At 43.1% G+C, this 18,644-nt stretch overlaps 1 protein-coding gene across 1 annotated transcript in view; it reads left to right on the top strand.

The window, feature by feature from the left end:
* The window catches only part of LOC139161573 (nuclear receptor subfamily 1 group D member 1-like), a 46,857-nt gene that overhangs the window by 23,580 nt on the left and 4,633 nt on the right, over positions 1-18,644 (top strand). Inside the window, exons 2-7 of the mRNA XM_070740883.1 lie at positions 9,093-9,383; positions 10,518-10,606; positions 12,033-12,177; positions 13,537-14,057; positions 16,211-16,396; positions 17,159-17,369. Of these exons, the coding sequence (XP_070596984.1) occupies positions 9,093-9,383; positions 10,518-10,606; positions 12,033-12,177; positions 13,537-14,057; positions 16,211-16,396; positions 17,159-17,369 (1,443 nt within the window). The remainder of the gene's footprint in view (positions 1-9,092; positions 9,384-10,517; positions 10,607-12,032; positions 12,178-13,536; positions 14,058-16,210; positions 16,397-17,158; positions 17,370-18,644) is intronic.

Here is an 18,644-nt window from a genome sequence, read left to right as displayed (position 1 = left end):
CCTCCTACCCTCCCACACGGACTGGAAGAAATCGACTGGAAATATGTAATTTTATACATCAACTAATAAGTTGATGTAAAGTAACTTACCTGTTGTTGAATTGATATAAAGGATAGAATGAAAATTGTCTGAAATGTTTACAAATAATTCTTCAATAGAACTAAATAAGATATGTATAATAATGTAAACAAAAATATTATACATACATAGGATTTTTTGTAAACAATAGGCTGTGGAGGATAAAGCTCAACAGGATGGTTGACATTTATGTTGAATTTTTTCGATACAAATATTTATGCATATATACACGTATATATTTTGTATGTCTGATTGTTTCTTTTTTTCTTTTTATGTACCATATAGGATTTTTTTAAGAACTGCATTTTATTTTGAAGGTGTAGACATCATCTCAGCAGATGGCAGCACTTAATTAACCTTAGCTACTATCACAAAGGAAGATTCAACCTGGGTTAGTCCTTGGATGGGAAAGAGCTAGAGATGTAGAGTGGGAAATTGGAAAAAAAAAATCAAAAGAAGATAGGGTCAAATCACTTGGTCACACAGCTAAAATATCCCCTACGTAGATACATATGAGCAGGAGAAGAGCTGAGTGAAGCAATCTCTCTCTCTCTCTCTCTCCCTCCCTCCCTTTCTCTCACTCACACACACACACTTCTCTGAGCTCAGTGTAAACCTGCCCCCTTTTCCCATGCCGTTTTTTGTATTTTATGTAGTTTCTAGTGATTTAAAATGCTTTTTTCATGCAGTATTATTTCCTCTGAAGAAAAGCAGGACAAAGGTTAAGTTTCATTAATTCCATACTAAGGACTTAATTTAGTCTTGTACATGCTTCATTTCCATACTAGAATGAAGGGAATTTCATAAGGGCTCAACCTTCACTAAATTTTATGGCTAGGTTTAAAAAAAAAATTGCTAATTTTTTAAAAAGTAATTTTTTTAAACAATAAAAGATAATAAAAACTGGGTTCAGAAGAAATAGAAGGAATATAAAGAAAAAAGAATGTGCAAAAAGTAATAGGGAAATAAAAATATATTTAAATATGTAATTTATATTTACAGCATTTACAAAAATAAGATTACTCAAGCCCCTCTCCTCCCACAACCTTGAAATTATATTGTATGGATCCCTTTTCAATTGGCAAATTCAAAAGTCTTTTACTCAGTTGTATCCTTTTTTCATCAAAAAGTCCACAAAAGGTTTCCGATATTTTATAAACTGGTCTAGCCTATTCTGATTTGCTTAGGGCAGTGATGGTGAACCTATGGCATGGGTGCCGCAGGTGGCATGCGGTGCCATTTCTGCTGGCACGCGAGCTGTTGCCTAGCTCAGTTTCAACATGCATGTGTGTGCGGGCCAGCTGATTTTTGGCTTGCACAGAGGCTCTGGGAGGGTGTTTTTGGCTTCCAGAGAGCCTCTGGGATGATGGGGGAGGGCATTTTTACCCTCTCCCGGCTCCAGGGAAGCCTTTGGAATCTGGGGAAGGCAAAACACGAGCCTACTGGGCCCACTAGAAGTTGGGAAACAGGCCGGTTCTGATCTCCAGAGGGCCTCCGGGAGGCAAGGGAAGCTGTTTTTGCCCTCCCCAGGCATGGAATTATGGGTGTGGGCCCTCGCGCATGTGTGATATCGCGTGCCCATGCTCTTTTGGCACCGGAGGGAAAAAAGGTTCACCATCACTGGCTTACGAGGGATCACAGTGATCTTTGAAAGTCGATGGGACCACATAGCCATCGACTACTTAGAATGTTGCATTCCATTGCAGAAAGGCAGAGCATGGGTGTCAAACTGGCAGCCTGTGGGCTGGATGGGTCATGCGCAGGCCACGCCCACTCCAGCTCCACGAAGGAGAAAAAACATGATACATCACATGGCAAAGTGACACCCATGGCATATAGAGTATCCCTTTTATTAAAGTAAGCAGATGCTTTAGAGCCGGGGTGGCGCAGCAGGTGGAGTGCTGTACTGCAGGCCGCTGAAGCTGACTGTAGATCTGTAGGTCAGCGGTTCAAATCTCATCACCGGCTCAAGGTTGACTCAGCCTTCCATCCTTCGGAAATGGGTAAAATGAAGACCCGGATTGTGGGGGCAATATGCTGGCTCTGTTCAAAAGTGCTATTGCTAGCATGTTGTAAGCCACCCTGAGTCTAAGAAGAAGGGTGGCATAAAAATAGAATAAATAAATAAATATAGGTAGATCTTGAAAAGGGGGACTTGCAACCAATCCTGCACAGTCATGTGTATCAAAATAATTCAGGTGCTTGGCAACCAGCATGTATTTATGATAGTTGCAGTGTCCTAGGGTCATACGATCTCCACTTGCAATCTTTCCAGCTGGTTTCTGAAAATCAATTGGGGGGTGGGGGGGAACTGGATTTGCTTAACAACCACATGATTTACTCAACTGCAGTTATTTGCTTAACAGATGTAGCAAAAATGGCTATAAAATTGGGCATGATTTACTTAACATAACCACCTCACTTAGCAATGCAAATATTGGCCCCAATTGGAGCTGTGAGTCAAGGGCTACCGGCCTTTCTGCAATGGTAGAATCCTAAGCAGTTGGTGCCTACGGTTTGCCCACGGCCTCTCAAACATTACTTTAGTAAAGAGTTTGAGGTAATTTCTGGGCAATTCTAGTGTGTGCTTCACCAAATCAAGTAATAAATGTGTGGGAGGAAAAAATACCTTGGACTCATTCCAAGGACTAAGATAATAGATTTATTCTCTTGTGTAGAAATGCAAATGGTAGAAGAAAACGGGAACAAAATTGAGAAAAGGAATCCCCCCCCCCAAGATCTTTAAAAAATAAATAAATCAGGAAAAGTTAAAAAACAAAACAAAATACAATAATGGCAAGAATAAAAAGCCACCAATGAAAATTATTTGGAATAGTGGAGGCAGTATCACAAAAGTGCTTCTGGATGGTTATCCTTTATTCCTTCCATATGTTTTCTGTTAATTTGTCATACGTTTTATCTCAAATTCCAGAGTGCTAAATTTTCTGTAAATAGAGGACAAGCAGGACAATTCAGCGCTCAGGCTGAAGTGTGATCTGATTTCAGTCTCGTCCCCCTTCCAAGGATTCAGCTCCAAGGTTGCTCATGGAATTGTCTGCTGATAATAATTTATTTTTGGAGCTTGTTGGATCTGTTCTCCATTAGGCCTCAGAGGACGCAATTTTGTGTTATGATCATGTGGATGGTTTATTTCGGCCTTCATTGTTGTTGTTTTATGGCTTGGCAAACTGACCAAATTAAGAAAGCTGAGGTTTCTTAGGATCCAGCAGTTTATAGTTTCATTTGTGGTAAAAATTAAAACATTTTAAAGCTTCCGTGTTTTTATTCCCCAGGTGAGAAAAATACCCCAATTATTTTCGCTCACATAGCTTCAAGATTACTGAAAATATTATGTCTCTTTTCTTGTTTTAGCATCTCCAGAGCTTCCAAACTGATCCTTAGGCCTTCTTGGGATAAGGAACAACTTGCTTCCTTGATTATTGCAAACCTGACAATAAAATCAAGGGCTATCTCATTAAAGCTGGGGCCAAGAGCCATATCTCAGCTTTGTTATTACTGAGCTTTTTCATCTTTGAGTTTATTGTTGTGTGTTTGAAGATGGTTGGGCCATCTTTCCAATCTAGGGAGGCTGAGTTCATCTAAGCTTGAGGCCAAAACCGAAATATTCCTGATGCCTCACAGCTGCCCTCAGAGCATGTTCTCATTGGATACAAGGCCAGAATGGTTTTAAAGTTGGCAGCACTCACTGAGGCATGAGTGAAAGGATGCTGCCCTTTTAAGCCTCACCATTCCTGTGAAAATAGAAAAGGAAGGCTGTTTATTTTGGGCACATGTTTTTCAAGTCAGAGGTTTTGCAGGACAGAGTTGTCTGGCAACAATTGGTCATGGAAACAAATGAAACCCCCTGGGTCAATGGGAAGATGAGTGTGCAGAGGTTTACATGGAAAGTACATTTCCAGTCCTTGTGGATGTGTTGAGCTTGGGCACAGATATAAAGGGAAGATTGGCTTCTGCTAAACCTCTATGGCCCACTTCATATATGGGATAAGAAAATTTGTATGCAGAAAAATAACAAAATAATATGGCAACTTATATGTAATAGAAGGGAGTGGGGTCCCAAGAAACAAAAGAAAGAGTTGTCTGTGGGGAGGATCAAACTTTGGTGGAAAGGGCATATGTTTTGTTTCCCTGGCATCTAGGGAGGATTATGTTGCAGTTAGTATGGAAGATCTTATCACCTTGAAGAAATGCCTAGAGCACGCAATATTGGGCTGGATGGAGAAATGGTTAGATCTGTTCCTGTTCAGCCAGATTGAAATCTGAGGGCTTTTCAGAAGACTTGTTTTAACGTGCTGTTAACCACTCCTTTGAGTAGGAAGGTAGGACAACCTAGCCAGATCCTGGAAATAACAGGCTTATACCACCTGTCATAATGCCCAAATATTGGGTGGCAGGTGCAGGCTGAGGCAAGGTGGATGCTCTTCTGTTTCTTGGTGCACTACCTCACGCATACCTCCAAGAGAGTGAAATCCGTGTTTAAAAATAATCCATGTGATAGATCTCAGGCATGTTACAGGTGGTGTGGGAGGGAGGGAGCAGTCAACAAGTGAGCTAACTCCTTGACTTGTTCTGCCAAGGAATGGTAGCACTGGCTGATTGGCTGGCAAGAGGGCAGTGAATGACTGGGCTGGCAGTGTCTGGAAAGAACCGGTAGAACATGTAATTGTGAAAGGCTCCACGAAATAGAAGTTATCACCATGGCACTGAGTGCTGCCGAGCCAGAATGGAGTAGGCAAAATGGAGTCCTGCCCAATTAGGGCAACTTAAATGCAACTGTTTTTGTGCTGATGTGAAAGTCTCAGAAATAACCAACAGAGGGAAAACAATTAAAAATATGGCCATGCAGAGCCTACTTTTTGGCAAAAATAGTGGAAAACCTGTAACACACACCCAATGTCGATAGAACACAGGAAAAATGAAGTCTGTTTCCTGGTTTCAATTGAACTGCGCATTAGAGGGCTAGGCCTCAAGATTTTAAAAAATATGAATCCAACATGCTCCCAGAAAAGAACTAAGCCCTGTATTTTTAAGGAGAAGATTTGACAAGTGCTCTAAAAAATACCAGTTAAGCATTACCCAGGCAGGTGTTCGGCTTTGCCTGCAGTAAAAGTCAGATCCAGTGATTAAGAGGGAAAAGTGAGGCCTGCAGCAGCCTAAAGGGGTGAAGGCCTGAAGCTGGGCAGATCCTAGCTTTGATAGCAACCACAGCATCAACAATGAACTTAAATATGGTGTTGGGGGAAGAGAGAAAATGCTACTTTAAAATTGGAGCAGTTAAGAGTGACTGGGGTACTTCCCCCAATGAACTGGAGGTGAAACAAAAGCACTGGCTGCTGATCAGTTTCCAGTCACAATTCAAAGTGTTGGTTATGACCTATAAAAGCCCTACATGGCATTGGACCAGAATACCTTCGACTGATTAGGTCCCACAGAGTCAGCCTTCTCCGGGTCCCCTCGACAAAACAATGGGGAAGAGCCTTCTCTGTGGCAGCCCCAGCCGTGTGGAATCAACTCCCCCCGGAGATTAGGACTGCCCCCACCCTCCTTGCCTTTCGCAAACTCCTGAAAAACCAACTATGTCGCCAGGCATGGGGAAATTGATATACAGTACTCCTAGCTGTTCCGGCATATGTATGGTTTGTTTGGGCTGTATGATTGTTTTTATAAGGGTTTTAAAAATTGTTTTTAATATTGGATTTGTATACTATGTATTGTTTGTTGTGAGCTGCTCCGAGTCCTCGGAGAGGGGCGGCATACAAATCTAATAAATTATTATTATTAATTATTATTAATCACCTGAACATATATCCCTATGCCCCCCCCCCCCAAAAAAGTGGTTAGTGGGGTTTGTTAGGTTAGGCTACAATTACATGGCACTGAGGAAGAGGCTTTAGGAGCACAGGTCAGCCTGCCAATCTGACCTAATAGCGTTTATCAGATATATCACCTGGCTTGGCCTATTTTGGTCGTGAGTTGACCTTCCCTAGTTAATTCCTTGTTTTGGCTGGAGGTTTGTGCAAGCTGGAGCTCCATTCTGACATTCCTCTGTCTACAACTTCATGACAAGCTGTTGCTTTGTTATCCAATAGTCTTAGATTGCTATCTAAAAATATGGAGTGATAATCCTGTGGTTTTAAAAAGCTCCCTGGGAGCCAGGGTGAAGAGCTCTGCCCCGAACCAAAAGCAAGGCTGGCTTAGGGGTTGCTTTCTGGAATGAATTTCGGCAGAGTCCTGGGGTTTGGTTGTTCGCCCGTATGTGCCATTTGTTTGCCCTAGTTTTCTACAGACTGGGCCTCTTGGGCCACACTTCCTGCTGTTTTTCTGGACTTGTCCAGCAATCACAGGGAGCCTGCATGAATTCAGCTGGTCATTGGCTTTGTACCTTGAGACGTACTTGGCAACAACCACAGAACAGATCAGAGCCATGCACAAAGAGATTTTTTCCAGGGTAAAAAAAAAAAGGGGGGGGGATGATGATTTTGGGTGCCAGTGACCTAGTTCAAATCCAGTTTCCCAACTTCCTCCTCTCTGACATCTCATATATATTTTGGCAGGTCAACCTGTTGGCAGAAAGAAGATTGGAAAAATGAGACACTTGTTTACTGCTGCCTTACCAGGGTCAAGAATAAGAAGGGTGGGCTTAATAAATCAAGAGTGCCGAAGCCGTGTGTATCTCCTGTACTACAGCTTGTAGTGTATGGCAGGGGTTCCCCTTGGGCAGAAAAGATTGCCATCTGGGTACAGAGCAGTCTCTTATTTTTGCTCCTGCTAGGACTGAGTGGCAGGTCGGCAGCATAAAGGCTGGGCTCTGTTGGTGGCCTACCGTCTTTGTAGGAGAAATGGAGCCATTGTTTGCTTCTGTGTTTCTGTAGCAGTGCCAGGCTTGGGGTGAGGGTAGCTTGTTGTTTGTCTGCCATTTCTAAATGGCAGCTGAGGAATAAGAAGGATCTGTTTGCTTTGTGGCTGTCCTAGGAAACTAAACTAGGAAATGCAAGAAGGTTGAAAGTGAGGAGATTCTGTGGCCTGGCTGCTTACATCCCCATCCTCCGCCTCATCCCAAAGAGCTGTGAACAACTCACAGGAATTGCATACTCAAGGCCTTGTCCGGAAACACTCTCCGATAATGTGAATGCAGATTCTTGACCTCTGTGTGTTCCAACCAAGAATGTCATTTGTGTAGGCAGGCAGTTAAGGCCTGTGGAAACACAAAATCCAGCAATGCCTGCATTTGTAGAAACTGCTTCCATCCTCTGTCTCTGCTCACTGACAGACAATGAGAGCTTCTAATTGCCTGGATTCTGCCTTTTCTGCGGCCATTAAGAAGAAGAAAATGCAGTATGCAAAGCTAGGAAAACACGGTGTAGTTTTGTTGCTGCTTGGAAATATCCTTGGCTCTTTCACATGTAGGATCTTGTATTTGTTGAATGAGTGACCTCGAAATGTAGGTCTTATTTCTTACAACAGACTACTGGAAGCTTAGATAGCTTGACCCATGCAGCCAAATGCAACCTACTAGCCTTGTTTCAGAAACAACATGCCTGCCTGCTTGCCCGGAATTGCAGTGAAGGAGAGAGGCCTTTGGCAGGCCAGCTATAGTATGTGCCTCACAGGTATTCGTAAATTGTACAGGCCATGACCCAGTGGGATGATTGGATTGATGGTAGCGGCGTCTCCTTCTATAAAGAGGTTATCTTTATTTTGTTCAAAGAACGTGACATGCTTGAGGCAAACCATAATTGGAATTGTGCATTAAACCAGTGGGGTATGGGTAGTATCATGCTTGAACAGGATATGGTTTTAGTGCCTCTTCATCTTTCCAAAATGTGTGTTCTTGCAGAGACTTTCAGCTAGAACACTGACTTGGAAGGCGGCCATTTTGTCGTTGGGTTTTTTTTTTTTTTTTTGCAGATTCTTACTCCCTCTGCAGTGCTATCCATAGTTCCTGGTTGTCAGCTAGACCAGACCAGGAATCAACTCTTCAGGAAGGATAAAACTACTTTTACTGAGATTGGCTATAATAACTAGAATTTTGCATCTGATTTGTGCTGTACCTCCTCTTCCTTATACAGTTGTACCTCTACCTAAGAATGCCTTTACTTATGAACGTTTCTAGATAAGAATTGGGTGTTCAAGATTTTTTTGCCTCTTCTCAAGAACCATTTTCCACTTACAAACCCAAGCCTCCGAAACTGTAACCGGAAAAGGCAGGGAGAAGCCTCCGTGGGGCCTCTCTAGGAATCTCCTGGGAGGAAACAGGGATGGAAAAGATGGGGAGAAGCCTCTGTGGGGCCTCTCTAGGAATCTCCTGGGAGGAAACAAGGCCAGAAAAGGCTGGGAGAAACCTCTGTGGCGCCTCTCTAGGAATCTCCTGGGAGGAAACAGGGATGGAAAAGATGGGGAGAAGCCTCTGTGGGGCCACTCTAGGAATCTCCTGGGAGGAAACAGGGCTGGAAAAGGCTGGGAGAAGCCTCTGTGGCGCCTCTAGGAATCTCCTGGGAGGAAACAGGGCCTCCACCCTCCCTGTGGTTTCCCCAATCGCACACATTATTTGCTTTTACATTGATTCCTATGGGAAAAATTGCTTCTTCTTACAAACTTTTCTACTTAAGAACCCTGGTCACGGAATGAATTAAGTTCATAAGTATAGATACCACTGTACTTCAGTAAATTAGGGAGCTTTCTGAATGTATGTTTGGTTTTTTACTTTAATGGGTTTTTAATTGTCTGTACTATTGGATTATTGTGTATATTGTTCTATTATTGTTGTTAGCCGCCCCGAGTCTCCGGAGAGGGGCGGCATACAAATCCAATAAATTAAATCAAATCAATCAATCTTTCTGCCTGACCTGCTTCCAAATGTTATTTCATTGTTCTAGGCTTTAAACACGTTTCAGTCCCTGTTGCCTAGGTAAATATTTCCTGCATATCTCCACCAAAGTCATCTTTCTTAGTCTGCACTGGGTTCAATTTCCCTCTCTCTTCTCTTACACCAGGTGGCGTGATCCTCTATGTGGGTTCAACAGCTGGCTCCAGTCCCACTCCAGGCAGCCCTCCCAGTGGATATCTGGTGTCTTCACCCCAACACTCGCTGCCATCCTCGTTAGAAGAGCTGACCCTCACCGAGATTGGAGCCATCAAGCCGCAGCAGGCCAGCTCCCCCTCTTCACCCAAGGTAGCCTTCCAGTTTCCTGAAGGGATCTGCTACCCCAGCAAGGGCCAGCTCCCCCCAACACCAAATAAGGTGCCTGCCGTCAAGCAGAATGGAGCTACCAGCACTTTCACAAGTAAGTGACTTTCCACATACACCTCCTCTTCCCTGTTTAGTATAGGTGGAGTGACGTAATAATCATTCCATTGTCTGTATGGATCTGGATCCAGATAGAAAGACCAACAATTGTTAATTCTCCTTGAAGGTAATTCCTGTTACTGCTTTTTTGGGTGCACTCATTTTCTGACTTAATAAAATGTTGAAAATCACCCAATGTTCAAAATCTTTTTGCTTCAAGCAAAAAAGTGAACCATTAGAGAAGGCATATATTTCGAAATCCTCCTTATTGTTTTATTTACAGTAGTTTTTGCAAGTAAATCGACAAGGTTCCTATGCAGTATTAAGCTGTAGTGTGATTTGGTCCCTTACAATAGTTACAATAGTGAATCATGGCTTTTGAATTTTGGGTTCTACTGAATGAGAGGTGCATTTAGTCAATGGTGAGTCAGTAAAACATTTTAAAATGTGTGGTAGTCCAACGTGCAAAATCTCTCTGTACAGGTGTGCATGTGACTAGTGTAATTTCCATTTTAAATAAAAGTTCAGATGGTTTCCATTCTGTTGGAGCTAGTCTGGCACTGTCAGCCTTTCTCACCTGTTACCCTCCAAGTATGCTGAATTTCCATTTCCATAATCCTATGGTAATAAAGGCATGCTGATTGGAATGATAGGAGTTGACCTTTATTATTTCTGGAGGACAGCAAATTGGAGAAACCCAAAGGTGCCTTTTTCAAAAGGCAGATGGACTTTCATGGGGTTTTTTTTCTTTGAAAAGAAGAAGCTTCTGGGGTGAGATGCAAAATGTTTTCAAAGAAAAAAGAAGAAAGTTCATCTGCCTTTTGGAAAAAGCACCTTTGGGGCAACTGTGACCTAGATCAGGGGTCTCCAACCATGACAACTTTAAGACTTATGAACCTCAACTCCCAGAATTCCTCAGCAGCAAAGCTGGCTGAGGAATTCTGGGAATTGAAGTCTACAAGTCTTAAAGCTGCCAAGGTTGGGGACCCCTGTCCTAGATGATGGAGAATCTCCACAGATAAGTTAGGGAAAGTTACTTCAGTGGGCTGGGTCAGAGACAGAGTAGAGGGAGACTGGGTCAGAAACCAGGGCCTGGCAGGGAATTAAAACCAGTCCCTCTCTTCCTTTGCAGAGACTGGTGGGATGGTATTGCTTTGCAAAGTTTGTGGAGACATTGCTTCAGGCTTCCACTACGGGGTTCATGCTTGTGAAGGATGTAAGGTAGGTCCATTCTCTTGCTTTCTTCCTCTTTTGTTTGTTTCTATTATGACAAGACTGTAGAAGACTTAACAACATCTTTGTTTATAGAGAGTTCAACTTGAAATGCTCAAGATAGATGGGTTGATTATGCACCCTGAAGGCAGTGGTGTCAATTTTTAGTGGCCATATAGATGGATTTTCTCTAGGATGATCTTTCCTTAATGTGGCCCTTCTGGTCTTCCAATGTATCCATTACCACTATAATTTGAGTCCATCAACCTTGATGCTGCTCATCCTTTACTAATCTTTCTTGCTATCTTTCCCAGCAAATAAGTTTCCAAAGTATGACAATTTGAATCTGGTCACTTCGGTCTCCATTGAAAACTCTGGGTTTTTTTATTTGACAATCCACTAGCTTGTTTTATCAGCTGTCCATTGATCTTCTCAGGAGCTTTTCCAGTGTCAGGGTTCAAAAGAGTCAATTATCCCTGTTTTTTTTCAAAGGCCAAAATATTTAGGATACTTAATATAAAAATCCTACACTGGCAGGCCTATTGGTGGCATGTGCAACTTGAACTGAAGCTGAGACTTGGTTTCAATCCCGGGCTAAAGAGAAATTACTTTAATTAATGGATTCTCCATTCATACGCAAATTAAATTAATTTGTTAATCCACAAGTTGGATTCTCCATTGGCTGTTTGATTTCTCTAAAACAAGAACTGCAGTACCAATAATTATTGATTTACGGCCACAACTGGGATCAGAATTTCCATTGGTAAAGCAGTGGCACTGTCCAGTATCCTCCAGTCTTCCAGCAATTCAATTGACAAAAGAAGGAATGTTTCAGCCAAATAGAATAGAATAGGATAGGCTAGAATAGGATAAGATAGGATAGGATAGAATTAGGATAGGATAGAATTAGAATAGGATAGGATAGGATAGAATAGAATAGAATAGAATTAGAATAGCATAGAATAGAATAGAATAGAATAGAATAGAATTCTTTATTGGCCAAGTGTGACTGGACACACAAGGAATTTCTCATTGGTGCATATGCTCTCAGGGTACATTAAAAAAATATACATTTGTCAAGAACCATCAGGTGCAACACATAATGATTGTCATAGGGTACAAATAAGCAATCAGGGAACAATCAATGTTAATATAAATTGTAAAGATACAAGCAACATGTTACAGTCATGCATGTAATTTCTTCCAAGTAAGCTGGAGCCTATTCACTTGCTAGTGGTTCAGCTGTGGAATCCAAGAGAGGATAAACCAGCTTTTGTCTTCTTAAATACCGTCAGCCAACATTCAGAAAAAAGGCACGAGGGATACTCCAAAACTTACACCAGACAGAGCAGAAACCTGAAAACCAGTAGACTAATGTTACATGTGTCGGTTTGTTGGTCCCCCTCCCCTCACTCTTCTTTCCTGGGGCCCTCAGGGTTTTTTCCGGCGGAGCATTCAGCAGAACATCAACTACAAGATGTGCGTGAAGAATGAAAACTGCATGATCATGCGTATGAATCGCAACCGCTGCCAACACTGCCGCTTCAAGAAATGTCTGGCGGTGGGGATGTCAAGAGATGGTAAGCATCTGGGTAGGGTTGGTCCCTCTTTTGCGGCCGTGTGGGTCTGTAACTAAAGGCTTGAAGGCAACGACGGTGAATTCATTTGAAAGACAGTCTATAGTCATGAATGTTTGCTTCATGATCAGCCTTTGGGCAATTTTTCAAGCACATTAGAATTCACTGGCTAACAGTGAGAGCCATTCAAGTGGATTCTCTTTTCTTGAACAGCTCCAAGACAGACGACACAAAGCAGGAAAACCTCTGGAAGGCAGCGTGCTCCCATTTCCATCCTTGGAATGGAAAACCAGCTTGGCTCCCTCCTCCCATGTCCCCAAATTGCATTGCCCAAATTTAGCTACTGAATTTTGGCAGAACGATTTGTTTTGAAGCTCTTCAATGATGGAAATGAGAAGTTTTGCCTCCCGTATACTTAACCCCTCCCCTTCCCCAGGGTTATAAGCCACAGCGGTCCCCAGCTCTGGGGAAGGCTGTTCACCCCTTTTTGAAGGAACAGTAACTTGGTGGTTGCCATTGCTCAAAATGATTGGGAAATGGCAGACCACGGTAGGGAAACGAGCAAAGGCTGGGCTGGTAACCAAGGCACAGTTTGGTGTTAATGCATTTAGAGGGATAAAAGCTTAGTTCCAACTCTTGGCCTGTAGTGCTGCCTCTGCAGTCATTCTCCCACAAGGGTACAATGTCAGCAAAGGCTTGCTTGATAAATGATACCCTGGGCTGATTAATGCTTTTGTGTCAGAATTTGCAGAGCTGGAGAGAAGGATGGGGAAGGGCCACTTGTGCGCAGAGGCCAAGCAGTGTCCTTTGATTAATGGCACGGTGGCTCTCCCAAGTACATCACCCAGAGGCCTGCGAATCTGCTTATAATTTTGGCTTTATGGCGGCGCTCCTGGCTTGAGGAGGAGGATTGGATCTGGTCCTCCCTCTCTTTGCCACCACCTCCTAAATTGGAGAAGACAACCGTATTGTACATGCGTGTGCCTGAGAGTTTGTGTGGGCTTCCCTGAGCATCATCATGTTCGTATTAAGTGACGTTTGCGAATCATTCAGTTTTCCTTATTTCCCCAGCTAGAGATGCCACCGTTGGTACAATCGTGTTAGGGTGTAGCTTCTCTAAGGGTAGGCAAAGTTGGCTCTTCTATGACTTGTGGACTTCAACACCCAGAATTCCTTAGCCAATCATGCTAGCTCAGGAATTCTGGGAGCTGAAGTCCACATGTCATAGAAGAGCCAACTTTGCCTACCCTTGGGCTAAGGCACAGAAGAAAGTTCTACCTCTTCAGTTACTTCGCTGCTGCTTGTTACAACTTAATGTCTCCTCGACCCTCAGATTGTCACGCTCCTTCTTCCCTTCCACAGCTGTCCGTTTTGGGCGCATCCCTAAGCGAGAGAAGCAGCGGCTTCTGGATGAGATGCAAAGCTATATGAACAGCCTGAATGAGGTCCCCATGGATGTGGGCCTGAGCTCTGAGGCGGATGCTCCACCCAGCCCGAACACCCAGGAAGAGGAGGCAATCAATGCCATCTCCAGGGCTTACCACGACATCTTCCTCAGCGGGCAGGACCGTCTGGGCAGGCGTAGTAGCTCCCCAGGGGCCGAGGCTGCCCCTTTGACCAACTACAACGAACAGCCACAGCTGAATCATTCCCTGGGTTATGGGCAGTATGAATCAGCCACTCTTCGCCTCTCCAGCTACAACCCTCAAGAACCTTCCTGTTACGTTGACAACAGTCCCTCGTGCTATGGCAACGAGATCTTCCAGACTCAGCAGTCCAATTATCTGCAGAATGATGGATGCTACCCATCCTTTGATTTTGGCTATTCCGAGGGAAATGCCCAGAGGAGCTGTCCATGGCGGGGAACAACCAGAAGAGGCATTGTAAGTAGGCCAGACTTATACTGGGGAGCGGTGGCTGGGGTTATGGAAATATCCACCCCATGTAGGCAGCTTTCTTAAATAATTGCTCTGCACGCGCCCTTTGGGACTAATTCCTGCAAACGATTGTTGGAAATAGTACAGGATGACTGATGGCATCTTGTCCCAGAGAATTTCTGGTCAACCAGAACTCAGCCCAAAAGTAGCTGTAGTTGTAAGACACTATGTTGTCTCTGCTGGTTACGCTTGAGCCGCATTGTGTTTCATTGCATTTCTTAAAATCTTAGATGTTATTGAGGAAAGCCTGCAGAGCAAAGGATTTGGGTCTGCTGCCTTAGTTCTCTGATTAAAAAGAGATCAGCTTTGCCAATAGAAAACTGACATCCAGATCCTTGACATCCCTCTGCTGTAAATTATTGGTAGTGCAGTGGAAATAAGAAAGCAAACTAAGCAGGCTTTGCTCCCCCTTGTATCTTTGGATTGACAGAACAAGCTGGCATGACATCTATGGTTCCCATTGCCAATTCTATCCTTGCCTCTGTTTTAAGTCAAGAATGGCTCTTGTTCTAATTTTTAAAATCGTGAACCACAGGATGGAATAGTAAAAGGGGTGCCCTCCAGATGGAATGGCTATGCCCAACTTTAAATGGTAAAGAGCTGTGTTGCCACTACAGATGTAAAATAGCTCCTGGTGTTGGCAAATCAAGCAATTGTTTGTGGCTCTTTATTTTACCAAGGAAAGTAAAAAATGAAATCACAAGTATTTTCTCTTCAATCATCTATGTGAGTTCATCAAAAATTCTACTGTTTTCTTTTTTTGAACTATGTTTTGAGCCAATCCATTGTTTTAATAAAAGCATTTGGGCCACTTCTCAAATACAATTTAAATATGACAATTAGTTGTTTATGGCAAATCCACATTGACAAGGTATTGAGTTTACTGCTATAACCGTTTGAAATGGTGTCATATGGAAAGGGCTTTCAAGTGAAAAATGGCAAATTACTTTCCAGCAATGCTTTCTAGTAATCCAGAATGCTTTTAAAAAATGTTTTTATCTCACCGAGGGGGAGGGAGTGGTCAGTTTTGGAAATAACCTTGACTGGAAGGAAAAAAAAGTTACAAGTACAGTGGAACCTCTACTTAAGCACTTAATTCGTTCTGTGACCAGGTTCTTAAGTAGAAACTTTCTTAAGTAGAAGCAATTTTTCCCATAGGAATCAATGTAAAAGCAAATCATGCGTGCAAACCCATTAGGAAAGAAATAAAAACTCAGAATTTGGGTGGGAGGAGGAGGAGAAGAAAGAAGAGGAGGGGGACAGTCACTGCTATAGGAAGAAGGTACGGTGAGGGGAATAAAAAATAAATCCAAATTTTTAAGGCTTAAAAAAAAAAGAGGGACTCTGAGGCGGCAAGCAGGAGCACATGCCTCCAAAACACTGCTGCCTCTTCCTTCCCATGCTGAAGGGCTCCCCTCTCTTCTTGCTTGCTTGCTTTGTAGTCGGGCGCCTTTCATTCGCTGTGGTGACTCCTTGGCTGCCCAGAGTGAAGGGAGCGTTTCTTTTCTCTGGACGCTGGAAGAGGTTTATTCCCTGTCCAAGTGCCCAGAGAAAGGAAAATACTTTGTTCGCTCTGGACTGCCAAAGCCTCCTTAAGCGTCACCAAAAGGCTCCTCTGGCACCCCAGATGGCTGGGATTAAAGGGGGAATGGCAGGAAACTGGCCGGGCCTTCGTGCCATTCTCAAATTTCCTGGGAAATTTTTCTGTTCTTAAGTAGAAAATGTCTCTTAAGAAGAGGCAAAAAAATCTTGAACACCCAGTTCTTATCTAGAAAAGTTCTTAAGTAGAGGCGTTCTTAAGTAGAGGTACTGTGCTATTTTTTTTCCAAATTACCAAAGGCAAATTACCCTTTTATCATTCTTGTCTCCCCCTCTCCTGCCCTTCCTTTACCAATTCTGTCCTTTCATTACATCTGGATGTGCCTTTGTATTAAACTAGTTTACTGTGTATTCTAGCAACAAAGCCACCCCCTTTGTGTATTTGTTGCGAGAACAAGCCATTTTTAAATGTATGAAATAATTACCATTTCAGTATTCAAATGGATTGTTTGCACTGACCAAACGTAACCTCTCTCTGTCAATCTCTTTGTGGCATGTAGGCCTGTCCTCTGAATGCCACTCCTTTTTGTGGCAGTGGCAAGAGCAGTCAACAAGTGTGGGAAGAGTTCTTACAGTGCTTCACACCAGCTGTCAAGGAGGTGGTCGAGTTTGCCAAGAGCATCCCGGGCTTCCAGTCGCTCTGCCAGCAGGATCAAGTCATGCTCCTCAAAGCGGGCACTTTCCAGGTCAGTGGTGGGTGCATTCTTACAGCCCCCCTCCCCGCCAAGTCTGTGCAAAAACAGCCCCCCCCCCCAAGTCTGCGCAACCTTAATTTCTTTTCTGCATTGCAACAGTGAAAAATGATTTTTTTATTTTGGATAGAAGCTATGAGGGCACAGAGAAAGAATGAGGAAGCACAGAGATGTGGCTCTTTTTGGGATGGGTTTGTTTTCCACCATCTCAAGTGTTATGGAATTGCTTTTTAATTGTCAAATTAACTTGTTGGCAAGGTTTCACGGGAACTGAAGCTGGGACCACCCTGCAGACTGCATCCTTGTTATTTTTAATATTGGAACAGGGAATTTGTCTTACCGTTAAGAAAACACTCTCTTCTCAGAATTTGGGACTCTTTCCAAATAGCATTCTCGTGTCCCAGGAATTGCCCAATTGTAGAAAACACAAGTCGGGACAAGAAAGTTCTATCTACAGATCTTTATCAATTTTACACTTGGACTAAATTACTGGTTAGGCGTTTGGCTTTCTCCCAAGATGTAAGCAGCACTCATGTTAGATACCGCCTCACTTTTACAGGCTGGGCACCTTCCTCCTCCCCCTCTCCCCCCCCCACACATTTTTTTTTGTGGTTCTTCAGATGCAGATGATAACAAGGTTTGCTCTGGGAAATTATGAGTTGCTCCTTGTTTCTTCTCCACTCAGTTGAGAATGTGCTTGCCAAAATTATGTGTCTGCTTAAAGTGACGCTGTTCCATCCATCCGTCCTTCCCTAGGTGCTGATGGTTCGCTTCTCCACCCTCTTCAGTCCCAAGGAGAAGAAAGTAACATTTCTGAGTGGGGAAACATACTCGCTCGGCAGTCTGCGCTCCATGGGCATGGGCTCGCTGCTGGATGCTATGTTTGAGTTCAGCGAGAAGCTCAGTTCCTTGGGCTTAGATGCACAGGAGATGGCCCTCTTCATGGCTGTGGTCCTGGTTTCAGCAGGTGGGTGTGAGCTTTGTTGTAGTGATAACGGCCAGACTAAGGCTTTGGGCAGTGAGACAGACCTTCTGCAAGAGCTCTGGTAGCTTTTGCTAAAGGCCTGCCTTCTCTACTGTAATCTTGTGATGGAGCCTCTATAGGCAGTCCTCGATTTAACAACAGTTCATTGAATGATCGAAGTTGCAACAGCATTGAAAATAGTGACTTGTGAAAATTTGTCACACTTAACGACAGTTGCGGGGTCACATGATCAAATTTTGGATGCATATAGTATCCCAGGGTCATATAATCATCTTCTGCAAAAGCAAAGCCAATGGGGAAGATGCCAGATTCACTTGACAACCGTGTTACTAATTTAGCAATTGCAGTGATTCAGTTCACAACTGTGGCAAATGTGATTATAAAATGGGGCGATTCTTTCTTAACAACTGTCCTTGCTTAGTAATGGAAGTTTTGGGCTCAGTAGCGGTTGTAAGTCGAGGACTATCTGACTTATGGAGAATCTCATAGTTGGAGTCTGTCTGCCAGTAAGTTCATTTCTATAAGCAAAACAGGATGGAACCCAATTTGGTATATTGGAAGAAGCTTGCAAAAGGAAGGATGAATTAAGAAATAAATCCAGCTGGGGAGGAAAAAACAGTCTCTCAGTGCCTCACGGTGGAACAGGCAATTGAGCTGCTTTTTTGACATTTTCTGATGAGAAGGAAGATATTTAAGTCAATTGTACAAAGAAAAGTTTTCCTAAAGTAGGGACTTACAGGCAGGTTCTAATGGCGTCGCCATTTAGAAATGTGGATGCAATTGCGATTATGCTAAAGCTATGGTAATGGGTACAAGGTAGAATTTCTTAGAATTCCACTAAAATTCCTCTATCCAGTGCGCATGAAAGTGTGTGAGAAATTCCTATTTAAATTTCAGAAGTCCAGTATTATCAGAAGAGTCTATTCTGTCCTTTTTATGCACCTAGAAGAAACACATTATGAAGGATCAAAAACACTACAATGCAACATAATATAAATAGATATATTATGTGATTCTACTTACGTTCCATGCATGCATATATCCTGCATTGCACATCATCTTATGTAGAACACCTGTCACTTTCACATTTTAAACATTGCCAAAAAGGCACTAAGATTAACCTAATCTTGCGTAGCTTCTTCTCTGGCAATATTCCACTGCTAACCAGAGCATACAAAACATTTGCCAGACCAATCCTCAAATACAGCTCACCTGTCTGAAACCTGCATTGTATACCGGACATTAATACAGTTGAGA

The sequence above is a fragment of the Erythrolamprus reginae genome, chromosome 2 (assembly GCF_031021105.1).
Source record: "Erythrolamprus reginae isolate rEryReg1 chromosome 2, rEryReg1.hap1, whole genome shotgun sequence".
Lineage (NCBI taxonomy): Eukaryota > Metazoa > Chordata > Lepidosauria > Squamata > Dipsadidae > Erythrolamprus > Erythrolamprus reginae.
This window is presented reverse-complemented; position numbering and strand designations above follow the sequence as displayed.